General features: G+C 47.6%; 1 protein-coding gene across 1 annotated transcript; it reads left to right on the forward strand.

Moving 5' to 3' along the window:
- The first annotated feature begins 18,524 nt into the window (after positions 1–18,524).
- Positions 18,525–19,573, forward strand: LOC123157302 (zinc finger A20 and AN1 domain-containing stress-associated protein 11). The gene has a single exon (XM_044575560.1). The coding sequence runs from the start codon at positions 18,725–18,727 to the stop codon at positions 19,238–19,240; it is 516 nt and encodes a 171-aa protein (XP_044431495.1). The 5' UTR covers positions 18,525–18,724; the 3' UTR covers positions 19,241–19,573.
- The last annotated feature ends 2,421 nt before the right edge of the window (positions 19,574–21,994 follow it).

The following is a 21,994-nucleotide window of genomic DNA, read 5'->3' on the forward strand; positions in this document are numbered from 1 at the left end:
TGTTGCAGAAGATTGAAATCGCGCTTTCTTCGCAGCAGTCCTTTATCCTGTTCGTAACCAGGAGGAATCTGGCCCAGTAATGATGTACTGTTTCATCGGGCTCTTGCCGTATTCAAGATAGATCACTTATGTTTGGGTGGGCGGGTGGAATCAAGTTCGGAACCCCGCCCGATCTGAGGCTCAAAGGCCAGGAAGTTTCCGGACTTGGAAGCTTGACTTGCTGGATGCTTTCCAACGAATCTAGTTCGATGCCTGACTCTAAGTTTAGTATTTGACTAGCGTCCGTCCCTCCGCAGGAATCCGTCTTGGAGAGATCGGGAATCCGGACATAGTTAGTTTTCAGCATAGAAGAAGAGTTGCCGCATTGTTCCTCTACCACAACAATGTGGTGGGTAGCCTGGGGAGAGTTGATTTCTCTCAGATCGGTTTTAAGCCCAATCTGATCATAGTCTGTAGCGACTCCCAGGGCGGCGATGCGATCCAAGAGCTCGTTCACAGAGGAGAGCTCAATCGGATCTAACCGCTCGGCGAATTCCGAGCTGACGCAAAGATCGCTTTTGATGACCTGAGAGGTCATCGTCGGAGCGGTGGCCGAACAGGCGGTCATAAGAAAACCACCTAGCCGGATAGTTTGGCCGGTGGCCAAAGCTCCCTTTACGACGGCGCCGTCTTTAAAGACGGGAAAAGGCATCCTTCCTGATCGCGACGGCACAGAGGAACTCTCAATGAAAGCACCAAAGTCGGTGTCAAAACCGGCGGATCTCGGGTAGGGGGTCCCGATCTATGCGTCTAGGCGGATGGTAACAGGAGACGAGGGACACGATGTTTTTACCCAGGTTCGGGCCCTCTTGATGGAGGTAAAACCCTACGTCCTGCTTGATTAATATTGATGATGTGGGTTACAAGAGTATATCTACCATGAGATCAAGGAGGCTAAACCCTAGAAGCTAGCCTATGGTATGATTGTTGTTCGTCCTACGGACTAAAGCCATCCGGTTTATATAGACACCGGAGAGGGCTAGGTGTAACGCCCCGGATACAACTTTCCATATTCGTAACTCCGACTCTTGCCTTTTCCGGAGATGTGATTCATTATTTCCTTCATGGTTGGGTTTTTGTCTGTTGTTTTGCATTTTGTTCTTGTTATGCATCTCATCTCATGGCATCATCTGCATTTCATTTGCATGTTTTTCAAAACTTGCATCCGTTCGGGTTCCGTCGGTTCTCTCCGTTGTCCGTTCCAAGTCCAGACACACTCGCACGCGCCCGCTGCACCTCTGAAATATTATTTTTATTAGTGGCATAAAAATGTTCTCGGAATGGGTTGCAACTTGTCGTGCGGTCTTATTATAGTGTAGACAGACCGCCTGCCAAGTTTCGTCGCATTTGGAGTCCGTTTGACTGCCCAACCGTTAAGTATATGTAACCGCGATATAGTCGGTATATTCGTCGGACGTTTCGGTCTCCGAAACTACCGCCGGGCTGCCTTCTCCTCTCTCTTCTCAGCCCAACCCCCTCTCTGCACAGCCTCCGACCCCCCTCGTGTGTGTGTCCGAAACTTGCCCGAACTCGAACCGCTCAGTCATCACCGTTGGATCCGGATCATCTCCAAACGTCTATAAAACATCTCCATTTTCTTTGTTGGACTCCCCTAAGATAATTATTCTCGTCCGTCTGATTTCGATCGTAGGGATGAGGTAGACCCTAACCTAATCCATCTACTGTATATATATTGTCCAACCCTATTTTCTAGGGATCCTCCCCTGTCCAATCCTCCTCGCCGCCGCCACTCTCTCCATCGGGATCCCTCCCGATCCACACCTCCCCTCGTTTTCAGCACCGAACCAATCCGGCAGCCACCTCCCGATCCAGATCCTCCCCCACCTTGGGATCATCCCCCGGCCATCCCAAGCATCTCCCCTGCCCGATGCACACCATCCTCGCCTCCGGGGTCCTCCCGTCCCCGAGCACGCGAGCCACTGGAGAGCTCCGTCCCTTCCAACGACCTCCTTCAGCTGTGTCTGCCCCATCCCCGTCGATGGTCCGCTGTCCACAGGCCATCCCCGTCCTCTGCATCGCCATGGACACCCAGCTGGAGCTCCACGCCCCTCCTTCTTCGCTTGGAGCGTCGTCACCTCCTCCCGTGCCCCAGATCAGGCCGGCCTCCGCCGCCCTTGTCCGTTCCCGGTCGGACCCCGCCGGCAGGGCCCACCTCCGGTGCCCCAAGTCCCCGTCGCCGCAAGCCGTCCGGCCTCGGATCCGCCAAGATCCGGCAGCCCACGTCGAGCATCTCCTCTTCCCGGCCGTATCCGCGTCGTCCGCGCCCTCGCCCGCTGTCATCCCCTTCCTGGAGGTCCGCCATCGCGCCCTTGTTCTGCCTGAGCGAGACGAGCAGCGCAGCCCGATCCGGGTCGTAGCGCATTGACCACGCCTGGTCGCATCCAGCGCTCTGCGTGGCCCAGCGCCTCCCCAAGGCCAGCGCCCCTGTAGGCCTCCCTCTCCACCAAGCCCAGCCGGCCTCTTCTGCTTCCAGCCGGGCCTCGGCCCATGGTGAGCCTCCAGCCTATCCCTCGCCCAGCGCACCACATGCTATCTTGCGCCCACCAAATTCAGCCCATGCCTGTTTTTTTTCTGCGCTGCGATTTTGCTAATAAATCAGAGGAGTGCATGTTTACAGATTGGACCTTGCATTTCATACATTTAATAACTAATTAACCGTGCATCACATTAAAATGTTTTATATATGTAAAATGCTCAGAAAATTGTGTAGATTAAGAATATGCCATTTTCATCTATGTTAAAAATGTTTAAACTTGCTGTTTATTTAATTTTGTATAAATGCCATGCTAAAATGCTTTAATTCATAACTAAATAACCGTAGCTCCGAATTTAATAAACTTTATATGTATTTGGGGTGGAAAAATGCCTAGTTTAACATGGTCTACTTTGTTTTACTGTTTAACAACTCTAAAATTGTGTTTAGGGCAGAACAGTACCGAATCCATAATTTGCATATGAGGACTTTCCGGAATTGTTGTTTGTTGTTTCCGGCCTCACTTAAACTTGACTAAATAGGTAGTTTTATTATGCTTCACCTCTTGCCATGTTTAATAACATTTAATATTGTTGGGTACATAACCGAGATCAAACTAAATATTTGATGTGGTGTTTTGTCAATATGCAACTTGTTGCATATTGAGCTCCACTTAACTTGTAGTATTGTTTGTTGCACTTTGCCATGCCATGCCTCATTAACCGGACATGCATCATACTTGTTTGTGCATCATGCCATGTTTATGCTTGTGTTTTACCATGTTGTTTGCTTCTTTCCGGTGTTGCTTCTTAGTTCCGGTAACGTTGCGTTCGTGAGGATTCGTTCGACTACGTTGGTTCGTCTACTTCATGGACTCGTTCTTCTTCCTTGCGGGATTTCAGGCAAGATGACCGCTACCCTGGATCTCACTACTATCATTGCTATGCTAGTTGCTTCGTTCTATCGCTTTGTTGCGCTACCTATCATCTGTTTGTCGAGCCATCCCATGTTGCCATGAACCTCTAACCTTTGACACCTTTCCTATGCAAACCGTTGTTTGGCTATGTTACCGCTTTGCTCAGCCCCTCTTATAGCGTTGCTAGTTGCAGGTGAAGTTGAAGATTCCTCCATGGTGGACAGGATTTTGGTTGGGATATCACAATATCTTTTATATTATTAATGCATCTATATATTTGGTAAAGGGTGGAAGGCTCGGCCTTTTGCCTGGTGTTTTGTTCCACTCTTGCCGCCCTAGTTTCCGTCATACCGGTGTTATGTTCCCGGATTTTTGCGTTCCTTACACGGTCGGGTGATTTATGGGACCCCCTTGACAGTTCGCTTTGAATAAAACTCCTCCAGCAAGGCCCAACATTGGTTTTACCATTTGCCTCACCTACCCATTTTTCCCTTGGGTTTCCGGAGCCCGAGGGTCATCTTTATTTTAGCCCCCCCCCCCCCCCCGGGCCAGTGCTTGTCTAAGTGTTGGTCCAAACCGAGCGATGTCCGGCGCCCCCTGGGCAACCAGGGTCTATGCCAACCCGTCGTCTTGCTCATCCGGTGTGCCCTGAGAACAAGGTACGTGCGACTCCTATCGGGATTCGTCGGCACATCGGGCGGCTTTGCTGGTCTTGTTTTACCATTGTCGAAATGTCTTATAAACCGGGATTCCGAGTCTGATCGGGTCTTCCTGGGAGAAGGTCTATTCCTTCGTTGATCGCGAGAGCTTGTCATGGGCTAAGTTGGGACACCCCTGCAGGGTATAATCTTTCGAAAGCCGTGCCTGCGGTTATAGGCAGATGGGAATTTGTTAATGTCCGGTTGTAGACAACTTGACACCAGATCCGAAATAAAATGCATCAACCGCGTGTGTAGCCGTGATGGTCTCTTCTCGGCAGAGTCCGGGAAGTGAACACGGTTTCTGTGTTATGTTTGACGTAAGTAGGAGTTCAGGATCACTTCTTGATCATTGCTAGTTGACGATCGTTCCGCTTGTTCTCTTCTCGCTCTTATTTGCGTATGTTAGCCATCATATCATGCTTAGTCGCTGCTGCAGACTCACCACTTTACCCATTCCTTTCCTATTAAGCTTTGCTAGTCTTGATACCCATGGTAATGGGATTGCTGAGTCCTCGTGGCTCACAGATTACTACAACAACAGTTGCAGGTACAGGTTATGCGATGATCATGACGCGAGAGCGATGCTTGCTTGCGTTGAGTTCTTCTTCTGCTTCTTCGATCAGGGGATAGGTTCCAGGTCGGCAGCCTGGGCTAGCAGGGTGGATGTCGTTTGAGTTTCTGTTTGTGATTCATCCGTAGACGGATGATGCTCTTATGTATTGTGATGTTGTATTCATGTGGCATTGTATGCCTTATGTATGTATCCCCATATATTATGTAATGTTGATGTAATGATATCCACCTTGCAAAAGCGTTTCAATATGCGGGTCTATCCTTGGTGGGACCTTCGAGTTCCTTTTGGATAGGGTCGCATATTGGGCGTGACAAGTTGGTATCAGAGCCTCGACCGACCCTAGGAGCCCCCTTGATTGTTGGCCGTTGTTGAGTCTAGAAGAAAACTATTTTGAGTCTTAGGATTATATATATCGGAGAGTAGGATTCTTTTTACTCCTCAGCCCCCTTCGTCGCTCTGGTGAGGTCTCCTGACGTAGATGTTTTGACTGTCCTCTCCTCAAATTTCACTAAAAAAATTAGGATCACGCGGGTATCTTGGAATCGTTCCGATGGTTTTGTGACGAGAACATTGTTCTTGGTGCCTCCTGTCTATTTATGTGGCTTTGACCCGGGGAGTCGAGCTCTGAGGTGTTGTCGTCACAATTTTATCGTTGCAGTTCTGGAATATCTGAGTTTTGCCGACATCGAAAATCTCTTTTATGCAGTTGTTGGTGAGATAACCCCGATAACCCAGTACTGGGGCGAGCTCGGGAGTATTGCCATAACTCGTATAACGGATGCTTTTCGAAGGTTGAGGTACATGATTTCCGAAGGTTTCTTGGTTATGTGTTGACGGATGGATACAGCTGGATGTAGGTATTGTTAGTTTGGGTGAGATATATTGCTTCCCCTGTATCCCCAACACCAGATTGCATAACCAGAAAGTTTTGGGAGTTTTATAGGTGGGAATTCAAGTAGCTCATAGGATATCTTTCCAACAGACACATGATATGATATGGGATCTATCATATGTTTGTTCTGGCTTATTCTGCAAGCCAATCCTTTGTTTTGTTTTATTTGGGGTATTCGAGTTGCTTCAAAGTCAAATGTTGAATCCATACCTTTCATAAACGGTGTTCTCATATTGCTATGTGAATACTAATCCTTCTTGATCATCGAGGTCGTCATGTTAATTCTTTTCCAACCGGTGCGCTTCTCTTCGAGATGAACCCATCATTCTCCCCATCCGCAAGATCAATTCTAAGTTTTCTCATCGGTGTTTGTTTCGTTCATCCCAAGTTGTCTTTGTTTTCCCCGCCCTCCCACCCTTTTTCTTCAAGGACTCAGATTTCTTAATCATGTATCCTTTTATTTGAGAGAAGTCTCTTTATTCTTTTCTTTTGATGTTCTTATCCGGTGATTTCCCATGAAGATGCTCAACAGTTCCAAGTTCTTTATTCTTCGTCTCTTTTCTTCTCCGGTGGATCCAACTCAAGCTTTCGGTGTTGATCATATCCCTTTCCTCATTTCAAATGCTTTCTCATGCCGGTGCACCTCTCAATCACTCACCTCTTGCTATTCATTTGTTCTGGAGTGCTGAAGATATCTCGGAACCTTGTGTTTCCATTCTCAATCCGTTCAAGATATTTCGAGGTTGTTATCTCATTCAAGTCATTTAATTCAACCGGTGCAATTCCTCTTCTAAATCGTTCAATGGTGTTTTTTTTTGAGTGGGCCCTAACCCACAGGTCTTTTCCCAGGATCTTACCTGACTCTTCTAATTTTCCCTGAGCTGTTCCCAAATTCTTTTCAAAGTTTGACGTGAGAATGAATTTTCATCAGTCATATTCCTTATCCAAGATCGCTTTCAGAATCTTTTCATCGTTGGCTCAACCCCCTTCGCTTTTCATTCTCCCGGAGTATCTCAACAATTCATGGTGGTGTTTCCATCGTCTTTCTCAAATTTTGAAGACCAAAGAAGAATTTCTCTTAAATCTTGCTCCATTCTCTTCAAGATTCATGGTTCTAGCTTCATGCTATCCTCATAATTGTTTTTGATTGTGAGAATTCTTTTCACCCATCCGGAGCATTTCATGAGTTGTTTCCATTTCTTTCCTCCGAAGGCCATCATGTCATAATTCTTCATTCTCAGTATGTAGCTATCGTTCTCCAAATCTTACCGGTGAATCGTTCAAATACCTTCTAATCAGTTCATGGTTTCTTTGTTCTCATGTATCTAAATCCCCTCAAGTATCTTCATTCGTTTTCCAATTCTTCCCGGTGAATTGTGCCTTTGATACGTTCATTTTCAATTCTTACGGCGGTTTGTTCAAGATTTCTCTTCCTCCATTATCATATCAAATATTCGTTGTTTCCAAATCCTACCGGTGGTTCCTTGAAGACCTTCTCAAGTTTGCACCATATCTCTTTTAATCCTTTCTACGAGAATAAGTAGTATGCCAAATCCATTGCTTGTCATCAATTTAATCTGATGAAGGATAAGCATACAATAATTCTTGTTCTTATTTCCTCAAGGTGATTCAATTCTTTTCTTCCGGAGTTTGTTCATGATGAAGTAATTCTTGGTTCAAGTGATTCATCTTTCTTTCCGGAGTTGGTCATCATATCACATTCCGGTTCAAGATGCTTCATCTATTCTTTTTCCGGAGTTCCAAGTTTTCCGCATTATCTCGTCGCGAAGCTCCATCTAAATCACTGCAAGGCTTCACCTTGTGTTTTCAACTTCTCTTTCTTTCTATCATCCTTTTATTACCGGAGTTCTTCATGGAGGCTCTACATGGTGGTTCGTCAAGGATTCTTTTCATTCTCTAATTGTATTTCAAGATTTCTCTCGAAGCTAAGATCCGCCAAGCTATACTCAAAAATAAACATGGTGTTCAACACATGTTTTGTTTTGAGGTGTTCAAGTATTCTTCTTCTTGCATTTCGAAGTGCAATTCCTTCTACAATATCTTTTGAGGTGGTGTTATGTCACTCTTGACAATTTCATTCATGTTTCGTGATTCATATGTTGTCAAGAATGAGGTAGTTAAACCCATCAACTCCTTCGAGAATGAGTTCTTCTCAGTCCATTAATCTCTTCATTGGAGTTATCTTGTGTCAGATTTCACTTAAAGCCTTCCCTAAGGAATGTTGCTATTTGTGGTGCTTATCATTGATCCAAGCTATCTCCATATCCTTCTCGGTGAAAGAGGTTTTTCATCTCTTCGTTCATCTCAACAAGCAATTGTTTTTCGTTAGTGGCAAAATGTCATCTCATAGTTTTGAGAAGTTTGCCATAAGCCCACAACAAGCTTTTGATTTTCGTTGTTGGTTTTTCCAACAACTCCGTTATAACCTTCTTAGAAGGGTGCTTTCCAAGCTCACTTGTGGCAGAAGTTGGCATTTTCTCCTCCATTCTGTTATTCCAATGATCTATCTTCTATTCTTTCTTCCGGAGGCATTGTGATGTTGCTCTTTTCACTCATCATCTCGTTTGTGAGGATCATGTTCTTTTCGTGCTTATCCATTAAACCGGAGTGTTGTGTCATCTCTTCAAGTTCTTTTCATCTTATCAAGTTTTGCCTCCTTCCTCAACCGGAGAGCTGTCTGAAATTCTTCTTACCCTTTATGCCATTCTTTCAATAGTTCCGGAGGTAGTGTGTTGCTGATTTCATCAAGTATCCTCTCATCTTGTTAAGTTCATGTTCAATTCCTTCCATTTACAGTCGGAGTGCTGCCCAAATTATATCATTCTTATTCATTCTTATCTCGTTTCAACCAGAGTGGTTTCAATTCCTTCTTGTCCATTGTGCTCGTCATTCATGTCTTTGCAACCTTCAAGTTCTCGTAATGTTCCTTGTTCCTCTTTTCTAACGGAGTGTTTCAACTTTGTTCATCTTCGTTGTTTTCTTTATTAATTTTGCTCAACCTCTCAAGGTTCATGGTTTCACTCATTTGTCGAAGAAGCAACTTAGTTTTACCACTTATCTTCCTCTTCCTTTCCCCTACGGTGCCATGATAGAGCTCGGGACGAGATCCTCTCGTAGTGGTGGAGTGTTGTAATGCCCCGGATACAACTTTCCATATTCGTAACTCCGACTCTTGCCTTTTCCGGAGATGTGATTTATTATTTCCTTCATGGTTGGGTTTTTGTCTGTTGTTTTGCATTTTGTTCTTGTTATGCATCTCATCTCATGGCATCATCTGCATTTCATTTGCATGTTTTTCAAAACTTGCATCCGTTCGGGTTCCGTCGGTTCTCTCCGTTGTCCGTTCCGAGTCCAGACACACTCGCACGCGCCCGCTGCACCTCCGAAATATTATTTTATTAGTGGCATAAAAATGTTCTCGGAATGGGTTGCAACTTGTCGTGCGGTCTTATTATAGTGTAGACAGACCGCCTGCCAAGTTTCGTCGCATTCGGAGTCCGTTTGACTGCCCAACCGTTAAGTATATGTAACCGCGATATAGTCGGTATATTCGTCGGATGTTTCGGTCTCCGAAACTACCGCCGGGCTGCCTTCTCCTCTCTCTTCTCAGCCCAACCCCCTCTCTGCACAGCCTCCGACCCCCCTCGTGTGTGTGTCCGAAACTTGCCCGAACTCGAACCGCTCAGTCATCACCGTTGGATCCGGATCATCTCCAAACGTCTATAAAACATCTCCGTTTTCTTTGTTGGACTCCCCTAAGCTAATTATTCTCGTCCGTCTGATTTCGATCGTAGGGATGAGGTAGCCCCTAACCTAATCCATCTACTGTATATATATTGTCCAACCCTATTTTCTAGGGATCCTCCCCTGTCCAATCCTCCTCGCCGCCGCCACTCTCTCCATCGGGATCCCTCCCGATCCACACCTCCCCTCGTTTTCAGCACCGAACCAATCCCGCAGCCACCTCCCGATCCAGATCCTCCCCCACCTTGGGATCATCCCCCGGCCATCCCAAGCATCTCCCCTGCCCGATGCACACCATCCTCGCCTCCGGGGTCCTCCCGTCCCCGAGCACGCGAGCCACTGGAGAGCTCCATCCCTTCCAACGACCTCCTTCGGCTGTGTCTGCCCCATCCCCGTCGACGGCCCGCTGTCCACAGGCCATCCCCGTCCTCTGCATCGCCATGGACACCCAGCTGGAGCTCCACGCCCCTTCTTCTCCGCTTGGAGCGTCGTCACCTCCTCCCGCGCCCCAGATCAGGCCGGCCTCCGCCGCCCTTGTCCGTTCCCGGTCGGACCCCGCCGGCAGGGCCCACCTCCGGTGCCCCAAGTCCCCATCGCCGCAAGCCGTCCGGCCTCGGATCCGCCAAGATCCGGTAGCCCATGTCGAGCATCTCCTCTTCCCGGCCGTATCTGCGTCGTCCGCGCCCTCGCCCGCTGCCATCCCCTTCCTGGAGGTCTGCCATCGCGCCCTTGTTCTGCCCGAGCGAGACGAGCAGCGCAGCCCGATCCGGGTCGTAGCGCATTGACCACGCCTGGTCGCATCCAGCGCGTTGCGTGGCCCAGCGCCTCCCCAAGGCCGAGTGCCCCTGCAGGCCTCCCTCTCCACCAAGCCCAGCCGGCCTCTTCTGCTTCCAGCCGGGCCTCGGCCCATGGTGAGCCTCCAGCCTATCCCTCGCCCCAGCGCACCACATGCTATCTTGGCCCACCAGATTCATCCCATGCCTGTTTTTTTTCTGCGCTGCGATTTTGCTAATAAATCAGAGGACTGCATTTTTACAGATTGGACCTTGCATTTCATACATTTAATAACTAATTAACCGTGCATCACATTAAAATGTTTTATATATGTAAAATGCTCAAAAAATTGTGTAGATTAAGAATATGCCATTTTCATCTATGTTAAAAATGTTTAAACTTGCTGTTTATTTAATTTTGTATAAATGCCATGCTAAAATGCTTTAATTCATAACTAAATAACCGTAGCTCCGAATTTAATAAACTTTATATGTATTTGGGGTGGAAAAATGCCTAGTTTAACATGGTCCACTTTGTTTTACTATTTAACAACTATAAAATTGTGTTTAGGGCAGAACAGTACCGAATCCATAATTTGCATATGAGGACTTTCCGGAATTGTTGTTTGTTGTTTCCGGCCTCATTTAAACTTGACTAAATAGGTAGTTTTATTATGCTTCACCTCTTTCCATGTTTAATAACATTTAATATTGTTGGGTACATAACCGAGATCAAACTAAATATTTGATGTGGTGTTTTGTCAATATGCAACTCGTTGCATATTGAGCTCCACTTAACTTGTAGTATTGTTTGTTGCACTTTGCCATGCCATGCCTCATTAACCGGGCATGCATCATACTTGTTTGTGCATCATGCCATGTTTATGCTTGTGTGTTTACCATGTTGTTTGCTTCTTTCCGGTGTTGCTTCTTAGTTCCGGTAACGTTGCGTTCGTGAGGATTCGTTCGACTACGTTGGTTCGTCTACTTCATGGACTCGTTCTTCTTCCTTGCGGGATTTCAGGCAAGATGACCGCTACCCTGGATCTCACTACTATCATTGCTATGCTAGTTGCTTCGTTCTATCGCTTTGTTGCGCTACCTATTATCTGTTTGTCGAGGCATCCCATGTTGCCATGAACCTCTAACCTTTGACACCTTTCCTATGCAAACCGTTGTTTGGCTATGTTACCGCTTTGCTCAGCCCCTCTTATAGCGTTGCTAGTTGCAGGTGAAGTTGAAGATTCCTCCATGGTGGACAGGATTTTGGTTGGGATATCACAATATCTTTTATATTATTAATGCATCTATATATTTGGTAAAGGGTGGAAGGCTCGGCCTTTTGCCTGGTGTTTTGTTCCACTCTTGCCGCCCTAGTTTCCGTCATACCGGTGTTATGTTCCCGGATTTTTTGCGTTCCTTACGCGGTCGGGTGATTTATGGGACCCCCTTGACAGTTCGCTTTGAATAAAACTCCTCCAGCAAGGCCCAACATTGGTTTTACCATTTGCCTCACCTACCCCTTTTTCCCTTGGGTTTCCGGAGCCCGAGGGTCATATTTATTTTAGCCCCCCCCCCCCCCGAGCCAGTGCTTGTTTAAGTGTTGGTCCAAACCGAGCGATGTCCGGCGCCCCCTGGGCAACCAGGGTCTATGCCAACCCGTCGTCTTGCTCATACGGTGTGCCCTGAGAACGAGGTACGTGCGACTCCTATCGGGATTTGTCAGCACATCGGGCAGCTCTGCTGGTCTTGTTTTACCATTGTCGAAATGTCTTATAAACCGGGATTCCGAGTCTGATCGGGTCTTCCTGGGAGAAGGTCTATTCCTTCGTTGATCGCGAGAGCTTGTCATGGGCTAAGTTGGGACACCCCTGCAGGGTATAATCTTTTGAAAGCCGTGCCTGCGGTTATAGGCAGATGGGAATTTGTTAATGTCCGGTTGTAGACAACTTGACACCAGATCCGAAATAAAATGCATCAACCGTGTGTGTAGCCGTGATGGTCTCTTCTCGGCGGAGTCCGGGAAGTGAACATGGTTTCTGTGTTATGTTTGACGTAAGTAGGAGTTCAGGATCACTTCTTGATCATTGCTAGTTGACGATCGTTCCGCTTGTTCTCTTCTCGCTCTTATTTGCGTATGTTAGCCATCATATCATGCTTAGTCGCTGCTGCAGACTCACCACTTTACCCATTCCTTTCCTATTAAGCTTTGCTAGTCTTGATACCCATGGTAATGGGATTGCTGAGTCCTCGTGGCTCATAGATTACTACAACAACAGTTGCAGGTACAGGTTATGCGATGATCATGATGCGAGAGCGATGCTTGCTTGCGTTGAGTTCTTCTTCTGCTTCTTCGATCAAGGGATAGGTTCCAGGTCGGCAGCCTAGGCTAGCAGGCTGGATGTCGTTTGAGTTTCTGTTTGTGATTCATCCGTAGACGGATGATGCTCTTATGTATTGTGATGTTGTATTCATGTGGCATTGTATGCCTTATGTATGTATCCCCATATATTATGTAATGTTGATGTAATGATATCCACCTTGCAAAAGCGTTTCAATATGCGGGTCTATCCTTGGTGGGACCTTCGAGTTCCTTTTGGATAGGGTCGCATATTGGGCGTGACACTAGGGTTACGCAGAGTTGGTTATAATGGTAGGAGATCTACATATCCGTATCGCCAAGCTTGCCTTCCACGCCAAGGAAAGTCCCATCCGGACACGGGACGAAGTCTTCAATCTTGTATCTTCATAGTCTTGGAGTCCGGCCGATGATGATAGTTCGGCTATCCGGACACCCCCTAGTCCGGAACTCCCTCAATCGGTCAGACCAAAACACACACAAAGAGGTTTTGGAAGGTTTAAGTCTATGACGAATCAGGGACTCCGAGTGCTCCTCACACAGAGTGGTTCGAATCTGACTTGATCAAACTTTGTGATGTAACATGAATAGAGTTTGAGACAAGAAAAGCATAGATAGCTAGAGAATGTTCTTAGGCGTTCTTGTCCATCCACTTGGCAAAAGAAGAAGAAACCAAACAATCAAAACTACAAGTGGATGTCCTCGAATGAGTAAATTATGCAACCAACATGCTCACACGATAAAATGGCAAATAAAATATGTGACAAAGCATGCACAACCATTCTAGCATCTATCAAGCAATTGGCGATGACTAGGTCATCTATATATGAGTATATTGACTTAGGAGTCCAATGAGAACATTTGATCATAGGTCATACTCATCGTTTAAGCACAAGTGGGGTTACCACTTTTACATAAAGCATTGTTGTGTTCACACCATTAGAGTTGCTTTGACTCAATTCTTAGAGTAAAGCTCCCCCTAGATGTGAGATCCCCCCTAAGTGGGATGAACTAACCTTGGGTTTTGTCGATGATGACTTCATGTAGGTGTTGAAGATGTGGATGCTCAATATTGATGTAGGTCATTTGGAGCAATCCTTTTGGAGTGAGTTGCACTTTCAATACCTACACGGGTTAGTCCCACAAGGAACAAACAAGGATATCCATAGACATAGAGTGATGCACACACAAGATGATGTCCATGAAAGCATTAGGTTACCTTGTCCCTTGTCTTACCAACAAGAGGGTTTGTGACTCCTTGAACTAGTGCATGATGTGGAAGTTGATTGCACTTGTTCTTGCCAAATGATATGATTGAAGTATGTTGGCGGAGTCACCCTCAAGAACTCTCTAGTCTTCTTCTTCAGGATCCACATCATCTTGATGGGAATCCTTGGAGTTGTAGTTGTACTCGATGAAGTAGAACTTGATGTAGTTTTGGGAACCCACTTGACCAAGGCCTTAGGAGCTTCTTCAAATGCATCAATCTCCTCTTGAAGCTCATCCTTGCCTTTTTGCTTGTGGTCTTGTGGTGGAAGATCGTCTTGAGCTTGTGTCCCTTTGAAAGAAGTAGGATCATACTTCTCTTGTTGAGGAACAAACTTCGTCTTGGGGTATTGATCTTCTTCCCACTCAACTCCATTGGCATTGAACTTTCGTTCAAAACCAACACCTTGGTTCTTCCGGTGCCTTCCTTGCTTGCGTACAATTTCCTCGAATTGCTTACTCCCGGCAAGGCTCTTGTAAACACCTTTCTCTATGATTCCCTACAATAAGCTATTTTCTTGCTCAAGTGTAACTTGGCTAAGAGAATCATTAGTGGAATCAAGATAATTACTAGAAGCAACAACATTGGATTTAGCATGATTATTGTTACTACTAGAGGAAGAATCTTTCTTGTTCTTGTTACTAGACTTGACTTGAGGCATGTAAGTAGATAAGAGTAAACGCTTGGCAATGTAAGAAGAACTTTTCTTGCGAAGATCATCATTGATTGCTTTTAAAAACTCATGTTCTTGCTCAAGTTGAGCTTTTCAAAGCGCAACTTCTCAGGAGTCCTTAAAAATTCTCGATGATCTCCTAAGATAGTTTCATGAGCTAACTTAGGAGTGTTAGTTCTTTAGTTAGGAGCTCAATATTCTCCTTATCATTGTCATTCATTTTATCTTGATTAGCATGATTAATTGACGTTTCATCATAGTATTCATCACTAGAGTTGTCAACAAATAAATCATCATCACCTAACAAGTCATCTTCATCACTATGGAAATCAACATACTTGGGGTGTGATACCTTTGGGCCTTTAGCCATGAAGCATCTTCCAAGTCCTTCATTTGGTGAATCAAATATGTCGTAGGAGTTGGTTGATACAAGTGCTAGACCGGCAACACCTTCATCTTGAGTATATTCAGAGTCGGAGGGATAGCTTCTCTCTGAGTGATTGTCGGAGTCGGAGCCGGATACCCATTCACCAACATGAGCTTGATGTCTTTGTTTTGTGTAGCACCTTGATGACTTGTCCTTCCTTTCCGAATCCTTGCTTCTCCAGGATGCTCTTCGTTCATAACGATCATCTCTACTCCTTCTCTCTCTTGATGGTGATTCTTCTCTTCTACTTCTTCTTTTTGGAGAATCGTCTCTTCTTTTGTAGGGTGTCGTAAACTCATTGGAATAGTGTCCGTGTCTTCCACAATTGTATCAATTACGCTCACGACTAGAAGATCTTTTGTCATTGTAAGACCTTGACTTGGAACTTCTTTCCTTGCTTCTACTCTTGTAGAACTTGTTGAAGTTCTTCACCATTAGGCTCAATTCTTCATTGAAGGTTTGTTCCTCACTTGATGATGTGGGAGCTTCACATGAGGCTTTGTAAGCACCACTTGACTTGTTGTGGAGCTCCTCCTTATGCTTGAGTGACATCTCATGAGCAACAATTCTTCCAATGACTTCCGTTGGCTTGAGATCTTTGTAATTGGGAATCATTTGGATCAATATGCACACGGTATCATATTTGCCGTCCAAAGCTCTTAGGATCTTCTTGATGATGAATTTGTCAGTCATCTCTTCACTTCACAAGTCGGCAATCTCATTTGTGATAAGAGCAAGCCTAGAGTACATTTCAGCGACACCTTCACCATCCTTCATTTTGAACTTATCAAGCTGACTTTGAAGCACATCCAACTTGGATTCCTTGACGGAGTCGGTACCTTCGTGCATATCAATCAATGTATTCCAAATTTCCTTTGCATTCTCAAGACGGCTGATTTTGTTGAATTATTTGGGGCACAATCCGTTGAAGAGGATATCACAAGCTTGAGCATTGTATTGCAACATCTTCAACTCTTCCGCGGTAGCTTCGCGGTTCGGTTCTCTCCCTTCAAAGAATTCACCTTGCAAGCCAATACACACAATAGCCCAAACGGCGGGGTTATGTCCAAGAATATGCGTTTTCATCTTATGCTTCCAACTAGCAAAATTAGTACCATCAAAGTAAGGACCTCTACGATGGTAATTTCCCTCGCTAGACGCCATACTCTCCTAGGTTGTGAAACCAAGGCTATGACCACCAAAAGCCATGGAGATCAAAGCAAATGAAGACTAAGGCTCTGATACCACTTGTAGGATCGAAAGTATGTCTAAAGGGGGGGGGTGATTAGACTACTTGACTAAATAGAAAACTAGCCTTTTCCCAATTTTAGTTCTCGGTAGATTTTAGCAACTTTAGCACGGTACAAGCAATCTTAACACAATTCAAGCAAGCATGCAAAGAGTATATGAGCAGTGGAAAGTAAAGCATGTAATTTGCAAGAATGTAAAGGGAAGGGTTTGGAGAGTGCAAACGCAATAGGAGACACAGATGTTTTTGTCGTGGTTCCGATAGGTGGTGCTATCGTACATCCACGTTGATAGAGACTTCAACCCACGAAGGGTAACGGCTGCGCGAGTCCACGGAGGGCTCCACCCACGAAGGGTCCACGAAGAAGCAACCTTGTCTATCCCACCGTGGGGTCGTCGCCCACGAAGGACTTGCCTCACTAGGGGTAGATCTTCACAAAGTAGGCGATATCCTTGCCCTTACAAACTCCTTGGTTCAACTCCACAATCTTATCGGAGGCTCCCAAGTGATACCTAGCCAATATAGGAGACACCACTCTCCAAGAAGTAACAAATGGTGTGTTGATGATGAACTCCTTGCTCTTGTGCTTCAAATGATAGTCTCCCCAACACTTAACTCTCTCTCACAGGATTTGGATTTGGTGAAAAGAAGATTTGAGTGGAAAGCAACTTGGGGAAGGCTAGAGATCAAGATTCATATGGTAGGAATGGAATATCTTGGCCTCAACAGAAGTGTAGGTGGTTCTCTCTCAGAAAATGTATGCTGGAAGTGTAGGCACGTTCTGATGGTTCTCTTCACGAATGAAGAGTGGGTGGAGGGGTATATATGGCCTCCACACAAAATATAACCGTTACACACAACTTACCAATCTCGGTGGGACCGATTTGAGAAACTCGGTCGGACCGATTCAGCAAATGATGTGACCGTTAGGATTTTCGGTGGGACCGACATGCAACTCGGTAGGACCGATATGATTAGGGTTAGAGTATAACGTAATCTCGGTGAGACCGATTTTGGTAATGGACACACAGAGGGTTGGTCAGGCAAACTCAGTGGGACCGATTTGCTCATCTTGGTAAGACCGAAACGTTACGAAAAGGAAATAGAGAGTTTGCATTGTAATCTCGGTGGGACCGATCGCTCATCTCGGTTTGACCGAAACGTTACGAAGGGAAACAGAGAGATTACAACTCCATCTCGGTGAGACCGAGATCCCTATTGGTGAGACCGATTTGCCTAGGGTTTGTGGCAGTGGCTATGACATCTGAACTCGGTGGCGCCGGATAGAAAGAATCGGTAGGGCCGAGTTTGACTTATGGTTTAGGTCATATGTGGATGTGAGAAAGTAGTTGAGGGCTTTGGAGCATATCACTGAGCATTTTGAGCAAGGAGGCCATTAAGCAATACCTCATCTCTCCTTGATAGTATTGGCTTTCCCTATAGACTCAATGTGATTTTGGATCACTAAAATAGAAAATGTAGAGTCTTGAGCTTTGAGCTTGAGCCAATCCTTTTGTCCTTAGCATTTTGAGGGATCCACTTTTCTCTTCCATGCCATGCCAATCATTGAGTTTTCCTAAAATATTTATCTTAAAGTAGCATTAGCTCAATGAGATATATGTTGTTAGAAATTACCAAAATCACCCAGGGATAGTTGCACTTTCAGAAGCACACGAGCCGGGGGGGTGTTTTCTTGGGCCAAGGCGGTCGTACGCGGGTTTGGGAGTTGTCCGGACGCCCACGAAACCCCTCACGTTTGCCTCCGGTTTACGGGTGAAAACATGTCCGGATCACTCAGTGGACCGATACAGGCCCGCACTGGATGACACAACACATCCAGATAGTATCGTCCGAACGTATGCGGGCGTTTTGAGGGTCGCCGTTGAAGATGCACCAAGCATCAACCATGCAAAAAAAGAAAGGAAAAGATAGAAGAAAGATGAGCCTCGCCTCATAGCCGCCTACGAAGCAGAGTACCCACCACCACCACCCAAAACAATAGCACCAGATGAGTCCACCCGCTAAATCACAGGCGTGTCCGTGTGCCAACCACGAACGCGCACTCCCCTTCCCCTTGCATCATTCACACGCACCACCCGTCGCCATTTTCCTCCCTTCCCTCCCTCCTAAGAAAGAAAGAGACCGCCCCGGCAGGCAGCACAGCACAGGCTGTCAACGAAAACTCCACTTGTTTAACCAACGCAACGTACGCACCCCGTTCTTTCTCGAGCGCGCCGGGGGCAACACCGCCATTCCACGCCACGCCAACGCGGCCAGCACTGGAAATAACCACCCCAACCCTCTCCCCCGCGGGCACGGGCACGGCCGACGTCGCTGTCGCGTGCGGGAACGCGTACGCCGCCCGTCTCCTCCCGCGATAAAAACCCACCCCCTCCCACCCTCCGTCCCCGCCTCGCCTCCTCCTCCTCCACCCCATTTCCCCAAAGCCTCGACTCGATCGATCCCGTCTCCTGCCCACGCTCGGCCTCCCCCGAGGAGATCAGGCCACCGTGCGGTGCAGACAGGGCTCGCCGGCCGTCCTCGCGCGCGCGGGATTGTGTAGCTACCGTCTCTCTCGGCTCGCAGGCGTACGTCATGGCGCAGCGGGACAAGAAGGTGGAGGAGCCGACGGAGGTGCACCTGCACGCCGCGGAGATCACGCTCTGCGCCAACAGCTGCGGCTTCCCGGGCAACCCGGCCACCAAGAACCTCTGCCAGAACTGCTTCCTGGCGTCCTCCTCCTCGCCGTCGCCCTCCGCCGCCTCGCCGCAGTCTCCTTCCTCTTCGCCCGCGGCGTTCCCGCTCTTCGACAAGCCGAGGCCGGCCGCCGCTGCGTCGCCCCTGCAGGCGGCGCCCGTCTACATGGCCGTCGACCGGCCAGCCGCCGGGCCGGCGGACCCGAAGGCGTCCAAGTCGTCCGTCAACCGCTGCCACAACTGCCGGAAGCGCGTTGGCCTGACAGGATTCCGCTGCCGGTGCGGCGAGATGTTCTGCGGCGCGCACCGGTACTCGGACCGGCACGACTGCAGCTACGACTACAAGTCGGCGGCCAGGGACGCCATCGCCAGGGAAAACCCCGTGGTGCGCGCCGCCAAGATCGTTCGGTTCTGATCAACAGGACACCACGTCTACGCGTACCCGGCGAAATCTGAAGCAGCAGAACCACTCTTTTCCTTTCTTTCCTTTGAAAAATTAAAGGCGTTCGCGAGAGTTTCTTAAAGGTGAAAAAAAAGGAGAGGAAGGTGAAAGATTGCGATGGGGCAGCCACGACGAAGAAACAGTGCGATGATAACGTTGTTGTTGTAGCGGTGGTTGGCGGTGGAGAGGAGATGAGGAGGATGGGGTTGGTGTGTACTGTTGTCCCACAATCTCTATTTAATTCAAATTTCCCTATTGTATAAATTATTATTATTATTATCATTTCTATGATGCACTATTCGTTAACTTTAGCTGTCAACCTTTTTCTCCCACTGGCCGAGTATTGTCCATGACAGCTCAACCATTGACGTTTGGATCGCTCTGTTGGATTGGTTCGGCGGAGAATTATTGGGTAGGTGCATCTGTACTTGTGCGTTTATCGCGTACAAATTCATGTTTTGAGCAAAATTTGGCAGGCGTCACCCGCAAAAATAATAATTCGCCAGGCGTATGGTGAAATCGACATGTTTCGGGTGGGAACTCAGCGTAGCACCAAAGGCGTCCATGATTTTCTGTGGATTGTGGGTCGGGGTGGTGCCACGAAGGATAGACAGCGACGCTCCGTTTTCTGCACAGACCGCTGATCAGAATTCGGAAGTAACAGGACGTCCAGCCAGCTGCCGGGCTAATTAGGTTGGCCAGCGACATCCATCCACCGGGTCACAGCTCAGGGCCGCGCAGAAGATCCGTCGGCGGGTAGAATTCAGAGCGGTGGTGGCACACGCACCGGAGACCCACCCACTTGCGGATGGCATCGATCGGCATCACCGGCACAGGTCGGCAGGCAGCACCACCACCACTGCGGCGATTTTTCTTTAATCCATCTCATCCCATCTCCTAGTTGATCCACCGGCGTCGTGGATGTGGACGACGACGTGGCCCAGGCTGGAAGGGGGGGGGGGCGTCGGCTTTCTTACCTCTTCTCTTCTCTGCTGCTTACCTGGTCCGGTCGCCTTTGGCGTGCGGGGCCGCCGGGGTATCCATCCCATCCAGAGCGATCGCGATGGCGATGGACCCGGCCGCTCTCGGATGAAACACTCCTATGGACTGAAAAATAATGATGGATGAATTGGGAGAGCAAGACCTGCTTGTGCAGGTCCAACCTTCTGTAGCTAGCCCTGCATCTGCATGCCGACGATCACGTGGTGTTTGCACGTGATCCGCATGCGGCGAAGCAACTGGACTGACCATTCTTCACGTGCCGTGTACCAAGTACTCCTACCAGCTAGGCCGTTATTTTGCCGCATGCCGGCGTTGCCGATCGGCCCTCCATAATTTGCGAGCGGTGGCGTGCAAGCTGGCTGGAGGGGTGATGATACGTACTCCCTCCGTTCGGAATTACTTGTCTCGAAGGTGGATGTATCTATCGAAGGTGGATGTATCTAGAACTAAAATACGTTTAGATACATCCATTTTTGCGACAAGTAATTTCGAACGGAGGGAGTACGTACTACGTACTGATCCAGGGTGTGCGGAGGGGGACTTGTTTACCGCTGTAGAAGACAGGCAAGATCGAATCGCTTGCGTAAAGCACGGTTATCTTTTCCGAAAGGCTCACACCCAAGGATGTTTGCTCCGGAAGAGAAAGGATCCCACAACGGGCCTGCGGTACAATGATTGGGAAAAGCGGGCGAGAGGAGGCCCGGGGGGGTGGGGGGACGCCTTTCGGCGGCCTCGAAAAGCAGATTCAGTGAACGAATTGCCGCTGCTGCGAGCGCGCTTGAGTGACACGGCCTTCCATTTCCTTCTTTCAGTGCCCGATCGGAATACTTACCTGTCCTGTTTGAGGCTAATGGCCAGGTTCCGTTTCGGTGCAGGTTCTCACGTTGGCATCCAGTTCGTGGCTCGGTGCGATTCTACTTTTGACTACGTAGTGCTAGTAGTGGATTGCCTGGTCCGGAGGGCCCGATGCTGGATGCTGCTGGGAACCGCATGAGCTGATCTGAACCAGCAGGAGCAATGCTACTACTCCTGTATTGGAATGGGACCGCGGAAATAGTTAATTGTCTGAAATTCTGCTCGTTGTATCCTTCGTGTTTTCTTTAGGGTCTCTGTTCATTCATGTGATGTGGATCATGCTAAAAGTTTTGTACTAGAGAATAAGTGCAGGAATACCACTACTCGCTACAGTTTCTGCCATCGTTCAGGAGCCACAGTTTCCGTCCGGTATCTTTAGACGCCCAAAGGTTATGTCGGGAGCAACTAGTCAACGAGCGCTCGTAACGAGCGGTTCGGGAGCACTCCGCGCGTGACAAGTGTCGCGCGCGGAGCGCTCCCGCCAGGGAAAACCAGGTGGCGCGGTTGGTTCCGGTTTTCATTTTCCGGTTTGTGGTTTCGTGTGTTTTGCAGTTTGACCCTCAAACTATCAGAATTTTCTATTTTTCTTTTCCGCGCAATCACAAAGAAAATACCACTTCGCGCGCTTGGTTCCCTGTTTCCCTTGTCTTTTTCTCTTTTTGTTCCCATTATATTTCCGGGTAATGGAGATTTATGGGGTAGTTACGGGCGGGGACTACCAACACTATCAAATGTGACCTTTCTAATAAGGAAAAAACAACAACCTTTTAATGCACAGGTGTAGACTAGCATAGGCACGACTGTATAACTTAATAAATTGAAGAACAGAGCCTCTCCGGTGCATGGGAACCTCCTGCTCGTCTTCGGCTC

The sequence above is a fragment of the Triticum aestivum genome, chromosome 7B (assembly GCF_018294505.1).
Source record: "Triticum aestivum cultivar Chinese Spring chromosome 7B, IWGSC CS RefSeq v2.1, whole genome shotgun sequence".
Classification (NCBI taxonomy): domain Eukaryota; kingdom Viridiplantae; phylum Streptophyta; class Magnoliopsida; order Poales; family Poaceae; genus Triticum; species Triticum aestivum.

Excerpts from the sequence above, each read along its gene's own strand:
- LOC123157302 (XM_044575560.1), top strand. The coding sequence starts at position 18,725 with ATGGCGCAGCGGGACAAGAAGGTGGAGGAGCCGACGGAGGTGCACCTG.